Consider the following 20,193-nt stretch of genomic DNA (forward strand, 5'->3'; position numbering starts at 1 on the left):
ATTAACCTGGATTTACTACAGGACCAAAGCTTTAGTCCAAAGACCTATATTTCAAACATGCTAAAGATACAATTTGCAGTGATCCAAAATCTTTCCCACATGTTACGGATCTTGCCTATTAAGGAGCGTCCTCTGCAGTGGCACTCATCATCCCTTTGTAAGGTTAGATCAGCACCAACCCTTGTAATCTTTCAGAAGGCTCTGAAAACATGGTTTTGCCACTGTGCCTGGTATCTAGTAGAGGTATGAACCCACAAGATGATCCTACTGTTTATAATCTATAACTAAACATTGCCACAGATTATATTTTATGGTTCTGCTTTTTTAATTATTTTATTTGTTTGGGTTATTTATTGTATTTGTTTATTGCTTTCTTGTGACTTGTATAAAGCACACAGAGGCACGAATGTGACATGGACAGCTATATAAACTGAATGAATAAATACATGTTGTACCCAACATACAGATGAGTTTTTACATTAGTACCCATAAAAGATTATTTATCTCTACGTCTCTTGAAGGAAACTGAATCAATAGCACATGTCCTTCTTCGTTACCGCTTTTATTTAAATTGGCATAAAGATTTAATTACACTCCTTCTAACAATCAGACCCAGAAAAACAGATGCTGATCTTACTCCCTCCCTTCTAGCAAACACTTCAGAGATGATTTTAAGAGAGTAGCTAAATTTTGCTCAATCACCATTTCTATTCACAACATAAGTTTAGTTTAATGTGTTTTAAATCTCATGATTCCTCAGGGCAATCATTTAAAACTCTCTAGTTATAATTTCATAAACTTGTGATAACTCTAAAAAGTATCTCTATTGTCCAACCTATAGCTCTCAGTAAAATAATCTAATTTTCATGACAAATGTCATTAATAGTTTCAATAATTTAATAGACTGTATCTGTGTGTGTACGATTTTTTATTTTTGTAATGCTTAATTCCTTTTTATTATAACTGTCTTAAAATTGAACTTAATTTTGGACACTGGCCAAAATTAAGTTAACTTCTTTAACAAATAAAAATATTTTATTCCTTTGTATTAAATAATGTACCATAATGCCTAATAACCAAGGAAAGAGCATAAGATTAATAAAAATATATTCCATGTTTGTATTCAACTTGACCATTGTGATGATGACGGAAAATATCAGGGCAAAAACGTAATAATGCAATTAATAAATTTACATTTACTTCCATTTGGGATTTTTCAAATGTTGGCTTGCTGAATTTGCAGTGAGTTAATCCCACTCACTTTATCTATAATTATTATATTCAGCAACATATTACACTTTTATCTTGAATTTTATTTTTTCGATATAATTTACGTAGTTCTGCATTTGACCTACTTAGCAGTACTTGAGTCAATGAACTCTGCAAATAGGAAGGGTAACATAAGAGACTCTTGACTTTTATCTCACATAACCAAGAACAAATGTGATAAGCAATTATTCACATAAATGTCTCCCAGCGGCTTCTTACATAATAATGCAATCTATTATTTTAATGTTTCTTTTAATTTATGAGCCCTCAAATGATTTAAAATTTATTTGCATGCCTCAAAAATACTTTGAGCTCTGCAAACAGCAAAGCCATATTAAAATATATTTGTAAACCAACTTTCTTAATTAAATTTGGTGAGTTCTATTATTCTCATTATATATTTATTTACTTGGCTGATTTACACATTGCCTTGACAAAATATCCGATGCGCTGAAAATAGTTAAAACATTGTAAAAAGAACTTGGAAAGAAACAGGAAGCAAGAAATAAAATAAGTTCTCCCCCAAAGTTCACAGAATAGGACTGTTGTCATTTGCTTCTGAAAGGCAGGCTCAAACTTCCTATGAGACTTCTGCAATTCCAGAGTGACTACATAATAAGCATTATTTTATCGATGACAATCCATATCCATTAGACAAGAAACTTTGTCCTAATGCAATGCCAGATAGTAACTGCACATTTAATTATTAACACTGCGATCTTATATTTTTACTGTAACTTCCACTGAGATCAGGGGACTTTCTACCATATCAGCAAGAATATCAAATTGATGAAAATTATTATTTCTTTCTCTGCAGGGTACTTCTGTCAAATTAAATTAGATGGGTGGTTCCAAGGGAGGGGGCTTTCCCAGTGTGCCAGACAGCTTACGAAATCCTTCCCCGAAGGAGGGAATCAAAACCTGATGCCAACATTGTTATCTTATCAGGTAAATATTTCTCTAAAATAAATGTTTAATTTAAAGTTATAACATGACCAGCAAGCGGCTGGAACAGAACCTTTTAAATATTTTACAAGTTGTCTTTCCTGTTTTATTAAACTGTGCATGTAGATGTGTAAATATACACACACACACACATTTATACACACATATAAGTCTCATCAATATTTGGGCAAATGTACAAAGAATTATTTTTTGTACCTGTGCTTCAGCCTTAAAACATGGAAACCCTTTCTGCCTCAATATTTCCTGATAATTTGTTTTTAATGTTAACTGTTTTTAATGTTAAGTAAATATATTTTTACTTCATCAATAATAATCCATTTATGTCCAAATGCTAAACATGCTCTAAAGTCTAGATATGAAGTAAGACATAAAATAAAATAAATTTCACATCTGACCTTACTGATGATTTGAGAAATGTTTTTTTGAAAATATTAACATTGTTAAAATGTTGAAGATTAAATTAATTTACAGTGATGAAATACAAAATAAGTTTTCAGACATTACAAACAAATTTAAAGTGTATGTCAATTTATAAAAATGATTGCAATAAACACATTTGCAAATGCTGTCTGATTTAAGTACTTAACACTCAGTGGAAAGCAATGATTACTTTTGGCTGAATAAGCTAGGCTGACCAGCTTAAATGTGTCACTTGGTTAATATGAGAAAAGCTCCTCGGTATAGCAACTCTAAATGCATTTTAAACTTCTCAATACTGCACTGATTATTTCTTTAGCTTCCCACTGCATAATAAAAAATCTGAAAACTCAAATCAGCTAACTCTCAAGGGGAAGAAATGTCAGCAGAAAGGCACTGTGCTACTAACAACAAAAAAATATATAAACAAGCTGTAGGGGGGGAAAAAATTCCCTGGAATTTAAGAGAATCTGAAAGAGCCTCATAAACAAAGAGAACTAAGCAATGAAAAATATGATACAAATGCAATCACAATAGTTTTCTTTCAAATATTTACCCTGCTTCTAGTTGAAGAATAATTTGTTGCATTTAGCCAGTCAGACTCCAAGGACTGCAGTAATCCACAGGGATTAATTAGCCTAGGAGTTTTTTGAATACAACTTTTAAAAGCACAGGATCAAAACGGAAGAAGAAAAAGAATATGCATATATTTTCTTGATGATTGTTAAATAATCATTAAACATTAAATATTATCATTATTGAATCATGGAGAGCATCACAAAGATTAGAGCAAAATAAGCACCCCAAATCTATCCAACAAATGTGTGATGAGGACACTATGGCAAAATGCCGTATTTCTCAGTGAATTTTACCTTCCCCAAGTTTTATACCACCATATATTTTGGACATGCTCCTAGCCATGGTAGCTGGTAAATCTAGAAATGGTTCTCTCAAAACAGTTAGAAGAACCAAGTTGGGCCTGCTATGGTAGATCTTACTTCAAAGTTACACTTCTATGTAACAAATATATTTGACTTCCTATAAAAAGGTTGACAATTTCAGAGAAGTTAAGAGTAGGAGGACAAAATTTCACTGAATAGTTCCCCATCCAAGCTTGGCCTTCATATCATCTGAAGTGTTATTATGGGATAATGTTTCGTGGGAAACTCTGAATGAGCATGGATTCAGCATCTCTCTTTCTCTAATTTTGTCATAATGATTCCTATAGGAGTTTGAAAAAGATTTATGTTCTACTTCTATAAATTGCTATTATCTTGTCTACTCAGTGTAAGGAAGTCTTCCATTATTTGTATGTCAAAAAAAAATATAGCAAATCCTACTAAGATTTAACTTATCCATACAACCTGGAACACCAATTTTAATGCTCAGATATATTCTGCCAATTCACTATTTTCACATTATAGTAAATTCAGTTTAATAAATTAAGGAGGAGGAGTTTTCCAATGCAGCCCAATGTTCATTTTATAGCAAACAGGAATTTTTGTGTCCCAAAATATATTTAAATATGAAAAAAATTACTTTATCAATAACAGAATATTGATTATGAGAAGCAGTGAATGTTTTAAATATACTATTTTGAGGCATTTGGACAAACCAATTTTTGTCCAAAAACAAATTTGTCCATTAAATATGAAACTCACTAAACTCAAGTCTACTAAATTAAAAGATTACTATAATAATATCAGATTTTTAAAAGCCTTGATGTATATAAATCTACTTTGTGAGTTATGTACTCAGAGAAATAGAGCTGTTTGTACAAAGTACAATTCAATGCCTAGAAAATAGCTGAGAATAAACCAACAAAGGTGAAGTTAATTGCACACGTCTTTCCTACTCAGTGATTCTGGAATGGAGGATGCCAATCAGGTGAAACAGGTCTGCAGATATAAACCCTTCCTTATGGATCACTAGTGCAGGCATATTCCAGCAACAAAAATCTCACCTAGTTTGCTATTTAAGTGGAACAAATGTTAAGTGGAAATTGACCACTGTAAAAATACAATTTTAAGGAACTGGGTCAAATCCAAACATTAGTCCTATTAGACATTCAATCCTTATGCACTGCTCTTTCCCCTCCATCGTTTTGTACTAGTTATCATGCTAACAGAAACATTCTGAAGTAAGGAATCTACTTTTAGCCATATATAGTAGTTCTAAATACAGTAATATCCTCAATCCAGATTCCCTCTTCCATGGACTCAGAGCTCTATTATTTCTTTCACATAAGGCAGACTGAACACCAAACAAGGTGCAGTTTAGGCCACCGTTAAATCTTAATCCTAATAGAACTACCCAACAAACTGCTCAATTGTTTCAATAGCTTTAAGTACAATTACCAGCAGTTCTCCTTTAGCCTCATTTAGCAACCATTCACAGCTACGATGGTGCTGAAGAAGTAATTTTATGATCAATCCTTGCATTTACAACCTTCACAAGTCTGTTAAGCAAAGGAAATCTGAAGTAAGATCATAAGCAAAGGGACAGTTTCACTTAGTGACCACTTATCAATTAAGTTGCCAGTCCAAACTGGCTAAACGAGGACCACCTATAACCGTGATAGTGAACCTATGGCACATGTGCCACAGGTGGCACACAGAGCCATTTCTGCGGGCACACGAACTGTCGCCCTAGATCAGCTCCACCGTGCATGTGTGTGCACCTCCCGCTGGCCAGCTGATTTTCAGGTCTCTGCTGTGCATGCAAGACACGCGTGCATGCCCATGCTGCCCCTCCCCTCCCAGGAGTCTCCAAGCAGCTCCTTTTGGATGCCAAGTAAGTACAGGGCTCGCGCGGAGGCTCTGGGAGGGCAAAAAACAGGTATACCAGAAGTCCGGAAATGGGCCATTTCTGGCCCCTGGAGGACCAGAGGCCATTTTCATCCTCTAAGAGGCTCCAGGAAAGCCTCCGGACCTTCCAGAGGGTGGAAAACGGGCCTATTGGAAGTCTGGAAATGGAGGCCAAAACGGGGCGTGGGGGTCGTGCATGCATGTGTGGGGGGGAACAGGTGCATGCGCAGGGGGAAGGGCAGTATTAGAGGGTTTGCGCATGCATGCGTGAGGGGCACATTGCATTATGGGTGTGGGCACGCGTTCGGCATGCAATGCCAAAAAGGTTTGCCACCACTGACCTATAATATATCTTTGAATCAATCCATGTTCAGAAGCCATTTCACCACCTTAAACAGTTGATGAAATTCTATTTGTGATTTTAGATCTTTTTTTATTTTTTAAAAAATCATAACCAAAACTAAAGAAGTTTTAGTATGTACAGGTCATCTCAACTTACAACAGTTCATTTAGTGACCATTTGAAGGTACAACATCACTGGAAAAGAGTGACTTATGGCCATTTTTCACACTTCTGTCCATTGCAGCATCCGTGAACAGGTCAGGTCCATTGAAGGTCACGTGATCAAAATTTAGACAACTGGCAATTGACTCATATTTATAAAGGTTGCAGTGTCCCGGGTTCATATGATCAACTTCTGCAACCTTCTGACAAGCAAAGTCAATGGATAGACCAGATTCACTTAACAACCGTGTTACTAACTGAACAACTGCAATGATTAACTTAACAACTGTAGAAAGAAAGGTCGTAAAATGGGGGAAAGACTCACTTAACAAAATATCTCACTTAGCAACATAAATTTTGGGCTCAGTCATGGTCATAAGTTGAGGAATACCTGTATAAAATTTTGCAAAAAAGAAAACAAAGACTTGTGAATTAAAATGCAGTTACCTACAGATACTTACATGGGGATGGCTCATGTATTCCTTCCTCAGAACTATCCTCAGGACCCTCTTCACCTATTCCAGAGGTGACTGACTCTTCTTGAGCAGAAGCAGAACTTGGTGTACTTGGTGCACTGACAGATCCAGAATCACCATCCTCACTATTGGAACCATATCTATCATGCTGAACTACTGATCCGCCTTCACTGCAGCTTCGGCGCTCTTTTCTGTGGACTCGGGAATGAAGGACCATTTGGTGATATGTGCGGAAGATCTTGCCACACTCAAAGCACTCGGTGGACTTGTTCTGTGATGCCCTTCTGCTTTGACGTGAGGATGGTCTGTATTCTAGGTCTTCTTGACCAAGGATGCAGTTGTCCCCTGCTTGTGCATTATTGCTTTTCTCTGAACGGCTACCTGTGCAGTTCTTCTTCTTTGGATTACTGGAAGAGTTGAGTGAATCTTGCTCTTGCTTGCGTTTCTCTTGACTAACTAGGATATATTCCCTTTTGTCCCTGTCATACGTGACATCAGCATCTGCCAGAACTTCATCCCATCCTAAATACTTAACATACTCTGAAGGCTCTGCAACTTTCCCTTTGGTAGCCAAGTGCCAAGCTTGGTAACTGTTGACTGGATCCAGCTCAGCTACTCTTTTACCTGACTGGCCCCTTGAAACACCTTCTATCCATACAGATGGCCTCAAGTTCAGATATTGGAAGAAAAACTGTTTTGCTATAGATGAATCCAAATCTCCATCTATTAGTCTCTCTCCTCTAGGATCACTGCAAATTCCTTGAGACTTACAATGTACAGAATTATGTGCTTTTAGGCTCTCCAAATTTGTAAACAGGTTTCCACACTTGGTACAAACTTCGTAGAGGGATAATCCAGTCACAATAGTCTCTTCTTGAATGACATCATTGATAGTGGCAATGGGCTCTAAATCACTTTTTGGCTTATTTTTACTCCCAGCTTTTGGGCCATGAGATTTCATGTGGTTTTTAAGGAACCAGGGCTCTTTAAATTTCCGGCCACAAATATGGCATCCGTGGTCAAATGACCCTCGATGCTTCTTCATATGAGCTTTGAGGAACCATGTTTGACTAAAGGCTTGTCCACAGACTTCACAAGGAAATTCTCCAGCATTGGACTCAGGCTTGCAGTTCTCAGGGTAGGCTTCCCCATTTGGAATTTGAGTTGTAATATGATCTCTCTCTATGTGGTTTAAAAGGGTCTCCTGTCTTAGGGTCATATAATTACACAGCCTACATTTGAAAGGCTTGTGGACTTGATGTATGTGTTGCTCCAACTCTTTTTTCCCTTCAAATTTGCTTTTACAGAAGTTGCACTGAACAGTACATAATTTAACATCATCGGCCAATGCCTCTTTTCTGCTGCTTCTGAGCAAGATCTTGCTATCCTCTGTGGGAACGTTTCCATTCAATATTTTGTTGCAAGCAGAGGTGCTTTTGGTAGGGCTGGTGCAACCATCAAAGCCTTCGAAGACCTTCATCTCATTAAGATGGGCCTCTCCCACCGTCTCCACGTCATTCCTCTGGCTTATGGTGCCTGTTCTATGACCCCGAATATGGATCTTTAAGTTGCCCTTTTGGGAAGCTCTGTGATCACAGTAAGGGCACTTATAGGGCTTCTCACCTGTGTGCTTCCTCATGTGTTGTGACAGTGAGCTCTGGAAGGGAAAACTCTTGCCACATATGCAGCAGCTGTGCAACATGGATTTGTCTGCATCCACATCATTCTTATTCATCCTGTGAGGACTGGAGGCTCTTCGCAATTCCATGTTTGCATCTACACTACAATCCATCTGTATTCCAACAACATCAGTCAACAGGTAAAAGCCCTGCCCAGGAGTGGAAAATTATGTTGAAATTTCTATTGGGGATGTTTCTCACCAAGCCTCTATCTCTTCATTCCTATATTCAAATTGCTTCTCAGCTTGAGAGCATTCCGGATATAAGCGTTCATTGATGCTTCTGAGTCAAATGGCAAACAAAACCTGCAACCAAAACAAAAGCACAACACCTCATTACTAAATGCAAAAGCATTTCATTTGAAGCACATTCACAACGTTCTTCTTTGTTACTTCCCTTGTGACAGGCCTCTGTTAAGGTTTTCTTTTCATCTAAATCAAACTCTTGGTATACGCAAGTGTATTAAATTTTAACTTGGATGATGTTATAATTCAGAAAACCCAGTAAGATATTTCATAAGCTCAGTAAGATAACATAAACAAACCTATGAAATAGTACCTTCAGTTACTGGGATACAGAGTATGCATGTAATTGGTATGTGCTAAAATAAGAACATCAATCTCACAAGCAGTTAAATTTGTCTTTCCAAACCAAAAAATAGTGTGCATGTAGCTTCAACTTAATAAGCCCTTTCTTGAAGTAACTGTAATATTTTAAGTCTGTGGTTTTATACACATGTATAATTTCATGAAAAACAGCCAAAATTTTGTTTGTCTAGAGATAAAGGATTTCTGTAGGACCCAGTAAGCTATCCTTGTTAAAAATGTTTTTCTTAAACATGCAGACATACAGAAAAGGATGCATCTTATTTTAGTTAAATAAAATTCCTATAAACAAGCAGATTAAATGAACGACTATAACTATTTTTTTTCTTAGTTGATTGCTAATATCCATGTTAATACAAATAAAGTATAGGAATGCGTTCACAATTTTGCTACATTAAAAGCTGTAGAAAACTTCATTTTTACATGTCGGAGGAGGAACATCTGGTATTTTCTATAGTACCTATTCAAAATTAGATGCTGTTTTCTCTGCCCCGCAAATAAATGGTTGATACATGCATATAAAATCTCTTTTATATACTGAAGAAACCTTTCTACTTGTTTATTACAAGTGCTTCATGTTTAATGGAAAAATACATTTTTTTTAAATCTACCCTGCTTTTTAAGAAAAAAAAAATCTTGTCTCTCTGTTGGTGAAGATGCATCTAATTTACAAAGCATGGATCCAATGGTAACATTTGTATACATAATACTTCAAAAGGAGGATTCACATTTCTGCTTTGAGGTATCTGTATTTCTGCCCCACCTAATTTTAATTCTCCTCCCAGAAAGTATGTGCCACAGGATGGATTTTATGTAAAACATCTCCCCAAAACGATTATTCCTGAAGTATATTAACCAATTTATGGTAGATTTAAAACATTTTAAGACCAGGAATAGAGAGATCCAGTTCTGTGAATCAGTAATGGAAATGTGTTCTGGTCTGTGCCCATAATTCAAATCAAACCTTTATTAGGGCCTTCAGAACAGAACAATAAAACATATAAACATATCATTATTATTTTAAAAACATATAAAATACAATAGAAGTATACAAAATACATTAGGTATACAATATACATTAGGTAACTGTAATACAGTTAGCTGTGGCAATCACAAAAATTCTTGCTATGCTCCTGTAGGTAGGAGGGATAAAACAAATGGTAGCAAAAAAAAAAAATTCCAGCAACTTGGAAAGATGTCAGAATCCTGGTGAGATAGAAGCATGGTCAGCTAGACATTGTGCTGTCCGCTGGGGTGATTCTTTAAACTGGAAGAGATATGTATCTTCCTTGATTCCCGGTAGACAGCAACAAAGGAGCATATGGCTTGTTCCACAGGGACAACTCCACATGTACATAAGCACTGCTGAAAAGGGATGTTTTTATATCATTCCTAAAGAATTCCAGAGGCAAGAGAATTCCAGCCTAGCCAAGAGAATTTCAGAATTAGAATTAAAGAGAGATAAGATAAGGGTATATGGCCATTCGAGAAGAATTAATAATCTGTAAAATTGTTATACCAGGCTTAATCTGGTTGAAAACTCAGTATCCCAGTTATATTGCTTAAAATGACTCCTGGCATTTTCAAACCCTCCTGGCTTTCCAAAGGGAGACTAAGGACTGACTTGAGTTTGGAGTCAGGTTTTGCTAACCAGGTTGGTTTAAAAGGGTATCTGAGAACCAGTCGAGCCAGACCCATGGGAAAAAAATGATTTCAATCAAAAATTAGGGCTATTGCTTTTCAGCCATTGGGCTAAGAACAAGTGTAAAGTGGCCTTAATAATAAATATTTCATTTGATTTGGCAACAGAGAATGCTATTTGCAAGTACTTTGACTATATTGATAATAATGTAATCTCTTGTTGATATTAGTGTGCTGTCATAGTATTTTGCCCTTCACAGCTCAATTCCATGCCATTAAAGGGCCGTGAACAACGGATCATCTATATCAGGGGTGAAATCTAAAAAATTTTACCACCAATTCTGTGGGCGTGTCTTGGTGGGCATGTGACTTGGTGGGTGGGGCCAACATGACATCACTCACGTCACTTTCTTTCTTCTCTCTCTCTCTCTCTCCCTTCCTTCTTTCTCTTTCTTTCTTCTCTCTCTCTCTCTCTTTTCCTTCCCTTTTTTCTCTTTCTCTTTCTTTCTTCTCTCTCTCTTGTCAGCCCCACTGTGCTAGGGCTGTCATTCCACCGGGGATGACAGCACGGGTGAAATGCTCCCAGTTCAGACCAGATCGCCTGATCCAGTAGCGATGGTGGCGGGTGGTTTGGAGAACCTGTAGCAAAAATCCCTTGCTCCCCCACCCCGCCCCAGCTGAGCCACTCGATCATCAGAGGTTTTTTGTTTTTTTTATACTTTTAAAAGCATTTACTCTTTGGTTGAAAAAATGCTTTTAAAAGTAAAAAAAAAGCTTCTGATGATTGTGTGGCTCAGCTGGGATTGTCAGAACCCTTTAAAAGCATTTTTTCTACAACCTCTTCGGCCAAAATATGAAAAGAAGATGAACCGTGCTGGTTGAGAATTTTGACAGTTGTCTCCACACTTCAGCGTTGCCAGGTTAGAGGCAACAGTTATAAAACTAAATCATACTTTTATTTTAGACCAGTAATTATTATATCTATTCCATTTCATGTGCTTCAAAGTAATGTTATATACAAAATCCCTTAAGAAAATAACTTTCACTTCTTGAACAGCAGTTTATTTTGCAATTAAAACTCTTCAGATAAGAAATGATGCCAAGAAGTTTGTACAAGGAAACATGTTTTTAAAAAAATATTCAGTTCCTATCCTTCAAGGATAACATAACTGTTCTGTAATAGCAGAGGATTTAGGAGACATTAGGGTAGCAAGATGAATCGGGGAGCCGACTGTCTTTAAATAGTAAGGACATCCTTGACTTTTACAGGAAATCCCAGCAGGATACGTCCTTCAGAGTGAATATAGGCATTAGGGAAAAGTTAGCAGGATTTTGCCTTGATTTTATTCCCTCAAGAACCATAGAAGATGATAAAATTTTGCCAAGCCTTTTTTTAAAAAAAAACCACAACAACTGCAAGTGAAAAAGGTACTCAATAATGCTTGATAATGTTCTGCACAATTTCAGAATCAGCTCCAGAACTGCCTGATCTCAGAATCCAATGTGAGCTGAGCCAATTTATTTCTGACTCTGCATTTTCATTTGAATTGATGCAGTTTTGCAAATCTTATAGGTGGCCTATTTTTCAAGGGCTGGGAACTTTGATCTCATCCTGTCTCCAGGATCCTAGTCTCCAGAAATGCTAAAGCGCCAATTTGTTTTATTCTGGGCAAAGAGATGTCTGCTACATGTTTTGTGTTCTGGAAGGCATTATTTTCAGATCTGCAACTGTTAACACTGCAGATTTACTCTGAGATTCTTTGCCCACATCATTTGCTTTCTCTCCCTCCCTCTCCTGAGTTAATGATGGTATTAAAAACTGGGCTCCAAAACTCCTGAGAAAATAATTAGGAGCTTCTGAAACAGCACTACCAATAATAACTTTCATGGAGAGACACACCTATAAGGATATATTAAGCAAATACAGATCTTGCCAGTGAGAAATAGAGAAGAGAAGATTCATAGGACAGAAAACAAGGGAAAGCATGGAGCAAAAATGTGAACCCTTTTTTAAAAGGAATTTTACTAAAAGGTTCATTCTTGCACTGTTTTACAAGATATATAGAGAAACATAGCCCTGTCACCCACTCAGTACATATTTTGTGCTTTAGTATACTGGTCATGTTTGTCTTCACAGAGACAAAGAAATGTATTCTATGGGTACACTGTAGCACTATAAAGCATGAATTAAAATACATCATTAACATCCTGATCCAGCTTATCTTACTACCAAAACAAAGAAACTATTATTTGAGCAAATGGGAGGGGGAAGAAGCAAGCCCATCACAATAATGAAGAGCTCCTTGCCCTAAAAACTGTTCTGTTACAAGATCAACAATTATAAGCTTATATTCTACAGATTTGGATCCCAAATGGCTGCATGAAGTGATGCATTCTCTAATGGGAGAGTAAGTACCATTGATGACTAGGCCTTGGGGCTTCTGCTGTTCTCAGACCAATCAATAATCCATTATGTCCAAACTACATTTCCACTCCAATATAAAAAATAAAAGGGCAGCCAGTCTTAGCAGTTAACCCATAGCCTATAAAACAATAGTAATAAATAAAAACAACCACCACATAAGACATATGAAATCTCGAGACTGAAATAATTATTTACATGTATAATATTGAAAAAGCTATTCACACCATCATTTTTACCATATTCTTTCTTCTCTAGAACCTTTTGTACGTACTTCACACACACACACACACACACACACACACACACACACACAGAGAGCACACAAATATGCACTCATAATTCTCTGATTAGATGAAATGCTACATTCATAATTAACCTCTTCAGAACAAAGGAAAAACACATCCCATCTTCAATAGGTAAAATATAATTATCACATTCTTTGAAGTGCATTGTTTTTCTGAAAAAGGAAAAAGCTTAATTTATTTTCATGTATCATGATTTTTATTACTATAACTAAGGGTTTCAAAGGATGGAAATGGCCTAGGCCTTTTTGGATTTACAAAACAGCCTGAAAAGGTTAAGAACAGAACATATGGAAATTTTATTAGGGATATTTAATATATCATATATCTTATAGAATGATGGTGAGATTGTTTGATATACTGACACTAAATCTAGCTGGAATACATATTTGGCTATATTTAGGAGAGACTCCTGGAAATTTATGGACTAAATCTGGATACAACCCACTATAAATCTGGGATAAGATAATGCTGAGCTTCAACAACTATGGGTAGCTTTAATAAAGTTTGAGGTATATTGAGGTATATTCACGCCAACCAACGTAATTGAAATAGTTCTAGGTAGGTAAAAAATAAGTTATCAGCATATCCTAAATACATTACAATACAAGTACTTGTTACAGATATTATTCCTCATGTTCGGCAATTAATAACCCCATAAAAACAATATTCATCATCGTTATTCATCTCTGAAACAACCAAGAACAACCTATCAACCTGATATTGTCTCAGAATTTTGTAAGGTATAGTCATGTCACATTCATGATGGCACTAGGTTTTAAAGACATATTAAAATAATTATGATATCTAACAATGCATTCCACAAAATACCACTATAAAAATCTGCTACCTCCCAATTGTATTTGCTATGGAATCTTAATGATCAATTGTAAAATTATACAGAGAGAATCCTTCCTTAAATTTTATAAGCCTTCACCATTACCACCATAAATGATAAAATTGGTATAGTATCATTAGATATTTTTAAAGCTTTTGATTCTGTACAATGGGAAGCTATCAAAGTAATTGTGGAGGTTTTAGGCTTTGGTAACAAGTTTATACATGTTATTTCAAAATTATATCAAAAAAGTAGTGCAAGAGTAAAGGTGAATGGAATATTAACTGAAGAGATAAAATTAGAAGCGGGTACGAGACAAGGATGTCCCTTGTCCCCAACATTATTTTTATTGGCTATGGAAATCTTGACAAAAATGATAGAAAAAGATGAAGAATTAGAAGGATATAAGGGATATAAGATAAATTTGTATGCGGATGATACTTTAATTATTTTGAAAAATATAGAGAAAGATCTGAAAAAGATATATAAGCATTTGAAAGAATTTGAGGAAATGACAGGTCTGAAAGTTAATTGGTCAAAATCAGAATTATTAATGGATAGTAATGGTAATGAGTGCGAGAATATGCAAGAGCAATTTGGGATAAGGATTAAAAATACATTGAAATATTTGGGTATAATGCTTTCACTCAAGGTTAAAGAATTGAAAAAATTTAATTATGATGTGGTGATGAATGAAATTGAGAAGAAGATAGATAAATATAAAATGTCTTGGTTTGGTAGAATTGTAATGTGTAAGATGATGTTGCTGCCCAAGTTTAATTTTTTATTCGAGATGCTACCATTAAATTTGACAAAAAAAGATATTGAAGGATATCAGAAAAAATTGGACAAATTTTGTAATGGTGGGAAAAGACCTAGATTAGTGAAGAAAATGTGGTATCAAAATCAAAAGGAAGGTGGATTAGGAATCCCCAAATTATTTAATTATTATTGTGCATATGGTATCCGGATAGTGGTAAAAATACTTAAAGGTGAAGATAATCATTGGAGAGATTTAGAGTTAAGGGATATAGAGAAATTTGGATCAAGGTGGTTTTTAGATAAAACAAATTCAAAATGTGTAATCAGAAGTTATTGGTTAAAGGGATTAAGTAAAATGTGGAATAAATTTGTTAAAATTTTAATTCCCGATATAATCTTTTTGGGGAAGACAATTGGAAATTGGCCGATTAAAAATAATACAAGATGTAATGAAGTGATTAAAGATGAAAATATAGAAACTATTATAGATTGGTTAAAAGTTTTAAAAAATGAAAGGAGGAACAAAGAAATTATTGAAAAATTAGGGTTAAGCTGGTTTGAAAAAATACAGATAGAAAAATGGACAAAAAAATTAAGGGAAAATTATTCGACAAATAGATGTGAAACTGAATTTGAATATCTAGTATCTCGGATTATGAAAGATGAAATTGGGCTAAAGGGACTCGTTAGCAGGGTTTATAAGATTATAAACTCTGATGAAAAACTACAAAGAGTGATGAGGATAAATTGGGAAAAAGATCTTAATATTGAAATACCAGAGTCAGATTGGAATGTGAATTGGAATAGTAGAATTATGAGAACTTTATCTATAAGGATTAAAGAGCATAATTATAAAGTTGTTTGAAATGGTATTTGACTCCAGTAAGATTGTCACAAATGGATAAAAAATTAGTAAAAATGTTGGAGATGTGATATGGAATTGGGGACTTATGAACATATGTGGTATAAATGTGATAAGGTTACAAAGTTTTGGCAACAATTGGAGAAAATGATATTTGAAATGATGGGGAAAGTAATAATATTGAGAGTGGAAACTATATTATTGTTGGTAATTAAGGAAATAGAATTAACAAAATATGAAAAAGAATTGATTAGAATTATGATTATAATAGGTAGAATTATAATAGCTAGATATTGGAAATTAGATGTGATTTTTGGAATAGAAGAGTGGAATTCTGAAATGTGGAAATTAGCTTTAAATGATAAAATGACATGTGATATTAAAATTAGAAGTGGTGTGTATAAAGAAGATATTTTCTGGAAGATTTGGAAACCATTCGTGGACTATGCGCTTGGAAAATTGGACGCCTCGGTACCTGTACCTGGAGAACGTGGATTTTGGCAATCATGACGATATATCCGAAGACCCAAATCTTCCTTTTTCATGTATAGCACAAGGGTGGAATAAATGTATTTTCTTTTTTGGTTGTAATGTTAGAAAAAAGCAATAAAAAAATTAATTATAAAAAAAATTTTTTTTATAAGCCTCAGATAATTAAAAATTAAAGCAATCCCTTTAAATTAAGCATACTAACTATTGACTACTAACATAGTTCAGTGTTTTTGTTTGGCATACTTGTATGAGCAAGTGCATAATTCTGTTGAGATTTCCTGACCAATTTCAACAGTATCAACATGTACGGGGGGGGGGGGGGTTCAGGATTCAACACGATGAACTTATTTCACTTGTGGTATTTGATTCTTTGTTGATAGTTCCCTGAGCAAGGGGTTGGACTAGAAGCCCTCCAAGGTCCCTTCCAACTATTATTCTATTCTATTCTATTCTATTCTATTCTATTCTATTCTATTCTAATCTAATCTAATCTAATCTAATCTAATCTATTCTAATTCTGTGCTACGCTACTCCACACTATTCCCAAGTATAGGTTTGAATGTCTAGAGAAATAATATAGCCAAACCCTGGATGAAGTTCTGATAGCTTTCTTGCTATTGCATTCTTCCAGAAATTCTTTCTCACTTTCCAGGCAAGCTGGAAGGTCTACCATCCAAGTGCTTAACACGGCTGATCTTGTTTAGCTTATTAGTGTCACTTGCTACCAAAATCTTTTAAAAATGAAATTAAATAGGAGAAATTACTTTCAAGTAGAATTTGACTCCCTAGTTTGTTCAAAATTTTGATCATGTGAAGTAGATAGAGATTTCTTCAGTATAAATGGCAGAACACTAGAAATCTGATCCAATGCTAATAAGAGGTGCTGTGATATGACAAAAAAATAATTATTTTTTCATATCACTGAATCATACAATTCCATCCAATGGATCTTCACTAAGTGGCCTGGGATCTACCAGTTTAATAAAATATAAAATGAAGTTAAGGATCATTTTTCTGAGGCATATTGCAATTATGGCATTAAGAACAAAGGATAAAATTACAGTTCCATTTTAATGTAAATATTAAACCAATAAAATATTATGTATATCATAATCCATTTTATTAGAATATAAATATTTAGGAGAAGCTAAAATATATGCAGAACTAGACACCATGTAAATTCACCCATATCAATTCAAACATCATATATTTAATTTATCATCAAGGAATTAGAAGTGCAGACAGGTTATGAAAAAAAATGAGTTAATGATATTTACATAGGTATATACTATTGGCCCAAGATATTAAATAAGCCCACTCTGTAAAGATTATGAAAATAATTATTTTGGCCTTGGATGCATTATATTTTTAATTTTTGTTTCCAGAGTTTTGTTTTAAACCACTGTTCAGCAACATTTGGAGCCACAAAATTCTATCTTCATGAAAAACATTTATCCTCTTAAATCAAAATGAGTTCCTTTTCTGTCTTAAAATTTACAAAAAGTAAGACAGTTCCCATTTCCATTCACACCACAGTTCCATTGTTCCCTGATCTAGAAATCAGAAGCAACTTTCCTTATTTAATTGTGTGAAGCCAGGATTGATGTCCTGCCCCTTGCCACAATGTTCTCCTTGGGAGACAGTTGAAGAGACCAGAATGTGCTGCTTCTCACCAAAAGAGTCCCAAGGTAACATATATGCACATATATAGATGTATCTGCGCAAACACACAATTTTCCATAGTAAATATAGTGAATGAGTTTTTTCTAAAAGAAGATAAAACCATCTGAAAAGGAATCATTCTCTACAACAAATAACATGTAAAATCCAAGATTATTATTTTGGATTTCCAAAGCTGCCAAGCTTTGGAACAGTGTAATACTGATCTCTAGAAAATAGAAATCAAACCTGGCTTATTTCTGTGGAAAATACTGAATTATGTCCATGGAACTTCAATATTACACATTCATACTGAAGAAAGACAAGAAGAAAAGCTCTGATCGTTTCTTACCAATAATGTTATCAAAATATTTTTCCTCTACAAGTTTGCTTTATGCTAAGAAGTAACAACAAATGTCAGTAAATATTTTCTAAGCTATTTCTTCTCTCCCAGTTTCAATGCACACCGATATCCTCACACTGTCCTTGCCAGCTAAGAATAGGTGTGATTTATTTTTTCTAGAAATCAATTCTTGAAAAACAACAAAGGTGATCCAGGCAAGGTTATTTATCCCAAGTCTACGAAACCTAGGAGTTTGCATCTATTTGTGCTGTCTTAAAACCTTTCACGGAGCCAATATGAACAGAAGAGGATGAAAAAATAATAACACAACCCTAGCCCAAGGCTGCATTCTTACACCTTTCATTTTTATTAAACTTTCCAAAGAAACTGTCAATATTCACAAAAGCACTAACATGAAGCAACCAGGTTTACAATTTTGTTGCCATTCCCAGTTCTTGCTGAAGTTGCTGTCATCAAGTGGTTTTAAATCATCTGGTATAAAACATTTTAAATGAGAAGCCAAAATTCTTAGGTAAGAAACTGGTGCTTAATTTATCATCCTTGAAACTTTAACAGAGCTAAGGAAATAATACAATATATTCTTATGGGCTTATACTTGAAATTGACAATATTAGAGATGTCAATTTAAAAATGAATTGAGCTCAAAAGCAATGAAAATAGTAAAATATTAAATATATTTATTTAAGAAAAAGAATCATTCTGAAGCCTACTAAGAAATTACTATACATAATTGGCTCTCCAGATCTTCTTTCAGCAGACTTCAAAAGCAATGGAGAAAATTAAAACCTAAATAGCAAAGAGCATTGTTTCTGAAGCAATACAGTATAAACAAAGTGACGTAATTGACATCATTTGTGTAATGATGCGATTGACATTGTATGTCATTTGTCTACATTTACATTTTCTTGTGTAAAGATATAATTCAATCAATTTGGATTTAATGGAACCCCCTGCCATCAAATGATCTGTTAAACTGAGCTTTTATTGTAGTTTAAAAATGCCAGCAATAGTGTGGGACATAAGTTCCAAAGGTCTTTTATTCCTTTTGTGACACACAATACACATAAAGTGTTTACTCCTTGCTAGCTAAAACCAAGAAGTCGGAATTTAGCTCACAAAAATATATAAATCCCATACAGCTGGCTACCATGACCACATATTTTATTGTGACAAACAGAAGGGGAAGGAGAATATATTTACAATTCAATCCTATGCATATTTACTCAGGAATAACTACTGTTGACTTAAATGAATCTTACCGTGTTTCCCCGAAAATAAGACCCTGTCTTATATTATTTTGAACCCCGAAATAAGGGCTTGGCCTTATTATTGGAGGGGGGGTGTCTTTATTATTTTGGGGGTGCAGGAGTCGGCAAACATGGCCACCTCATGACTGCTGCTGTGTACCACTGCTATGGCAGTGCAACACACCCACTCGTCAGTTGTTCGCTGGGGCAACCAAAGGTGAGAATCTCCCCGGCATTCTTGGCACTCGCCCGCCTCCCATCCATCCATCCCCCTTCACCTGCAAACTCCCGCCGTGCTCCTGACTCTCCGCCAGGCGACCCGCAGCAGCCCCAGATGACCAAAGTCTGAACCCGCCCAGCTTCCTTTTTCACAGCACCCAGCTCTTTATCGAGGGGGGTGGCATGTGGGGTGAGGGAGAAGATGCGTGGAGCGAGACGGGGCTCGCTCCATTTGCCATCTCTTCTCCCCCCCCCATTTGCCAGGGACCAGGGAGATGCAAGATGCACAACGCGAGTTTGAAAAATAAATAAATAAATTAAATAAATAAACTTGCAGCTCTGTCGCGTGTCTCGCCATTGTCTGAAGGCAAACACGTAGGATAAAAACCAAAGTTCTTGCGAGTTCAAGAAGTTGGATTGAACTCGCAAGGCTTTTTTTTACCCTATGTGTTTGCCTGCAGACAATGACGAGACACGTGACGGAGCTGCAAAGCAGGTAAGATGGCTCCACGTGCCCCAATGGTACCTTAACAGCAGTCTGGCTGCTGCCTTTCCCCGCTGTCTCTTTGTTGAAGGGGGTGGCAGGTAGGGCGAGGGAGAAGCGAGACCCATGGAGCGTGACGGGGCTCCTCTTGTCATCTCATCTCCCCCTCTCGCTG

General features: G+C 35.6%; 1 protein-coding gene across 4 annotated transcripts in view; it reads right to left on the minus strand.

The window, feature by feature from the left end:
* ZNF516 (zinc finger protein 516) overlaps positions 1-20,193 on the minus strand; it is a 132,562-nt gene that overhangs the window by 62,591 nt on the left and 49,778 nt on the right. For all 4 annotated transcript variants that reach the window (XM_058174924.1, XM_058174923.1, XM_058174926.1 and 1 more), the window contains one exon: positions 6,425-8,423. In XM_058174924.1, the coding sequence (XP_058030907.1) occupies positions 6,425-8,231 (1,807 nt within the window). In that variant the 5' untranslated portion in view covers positions 8,232-8,423. The remainder of the gene's footprint in view (positions 1-6,424; positions 8,424-20,193) is intronic.

Source organism: Ahaetulla prasina, chromosome 3 (assembly GCF_028640845.1).
Source record: "Ahaetulla prasina isolate Xishuangbanna chromosome 3, ASM2864084v1, whole genome shotgun sequence".
Classification (NCBI taxonomy): domain Eukaryota; kingdom Metazoa; phylum Chordata; class Lepidosauria; order Squamata; family Colubridae; genus Ahaetulla; species Ahaetulla prasina.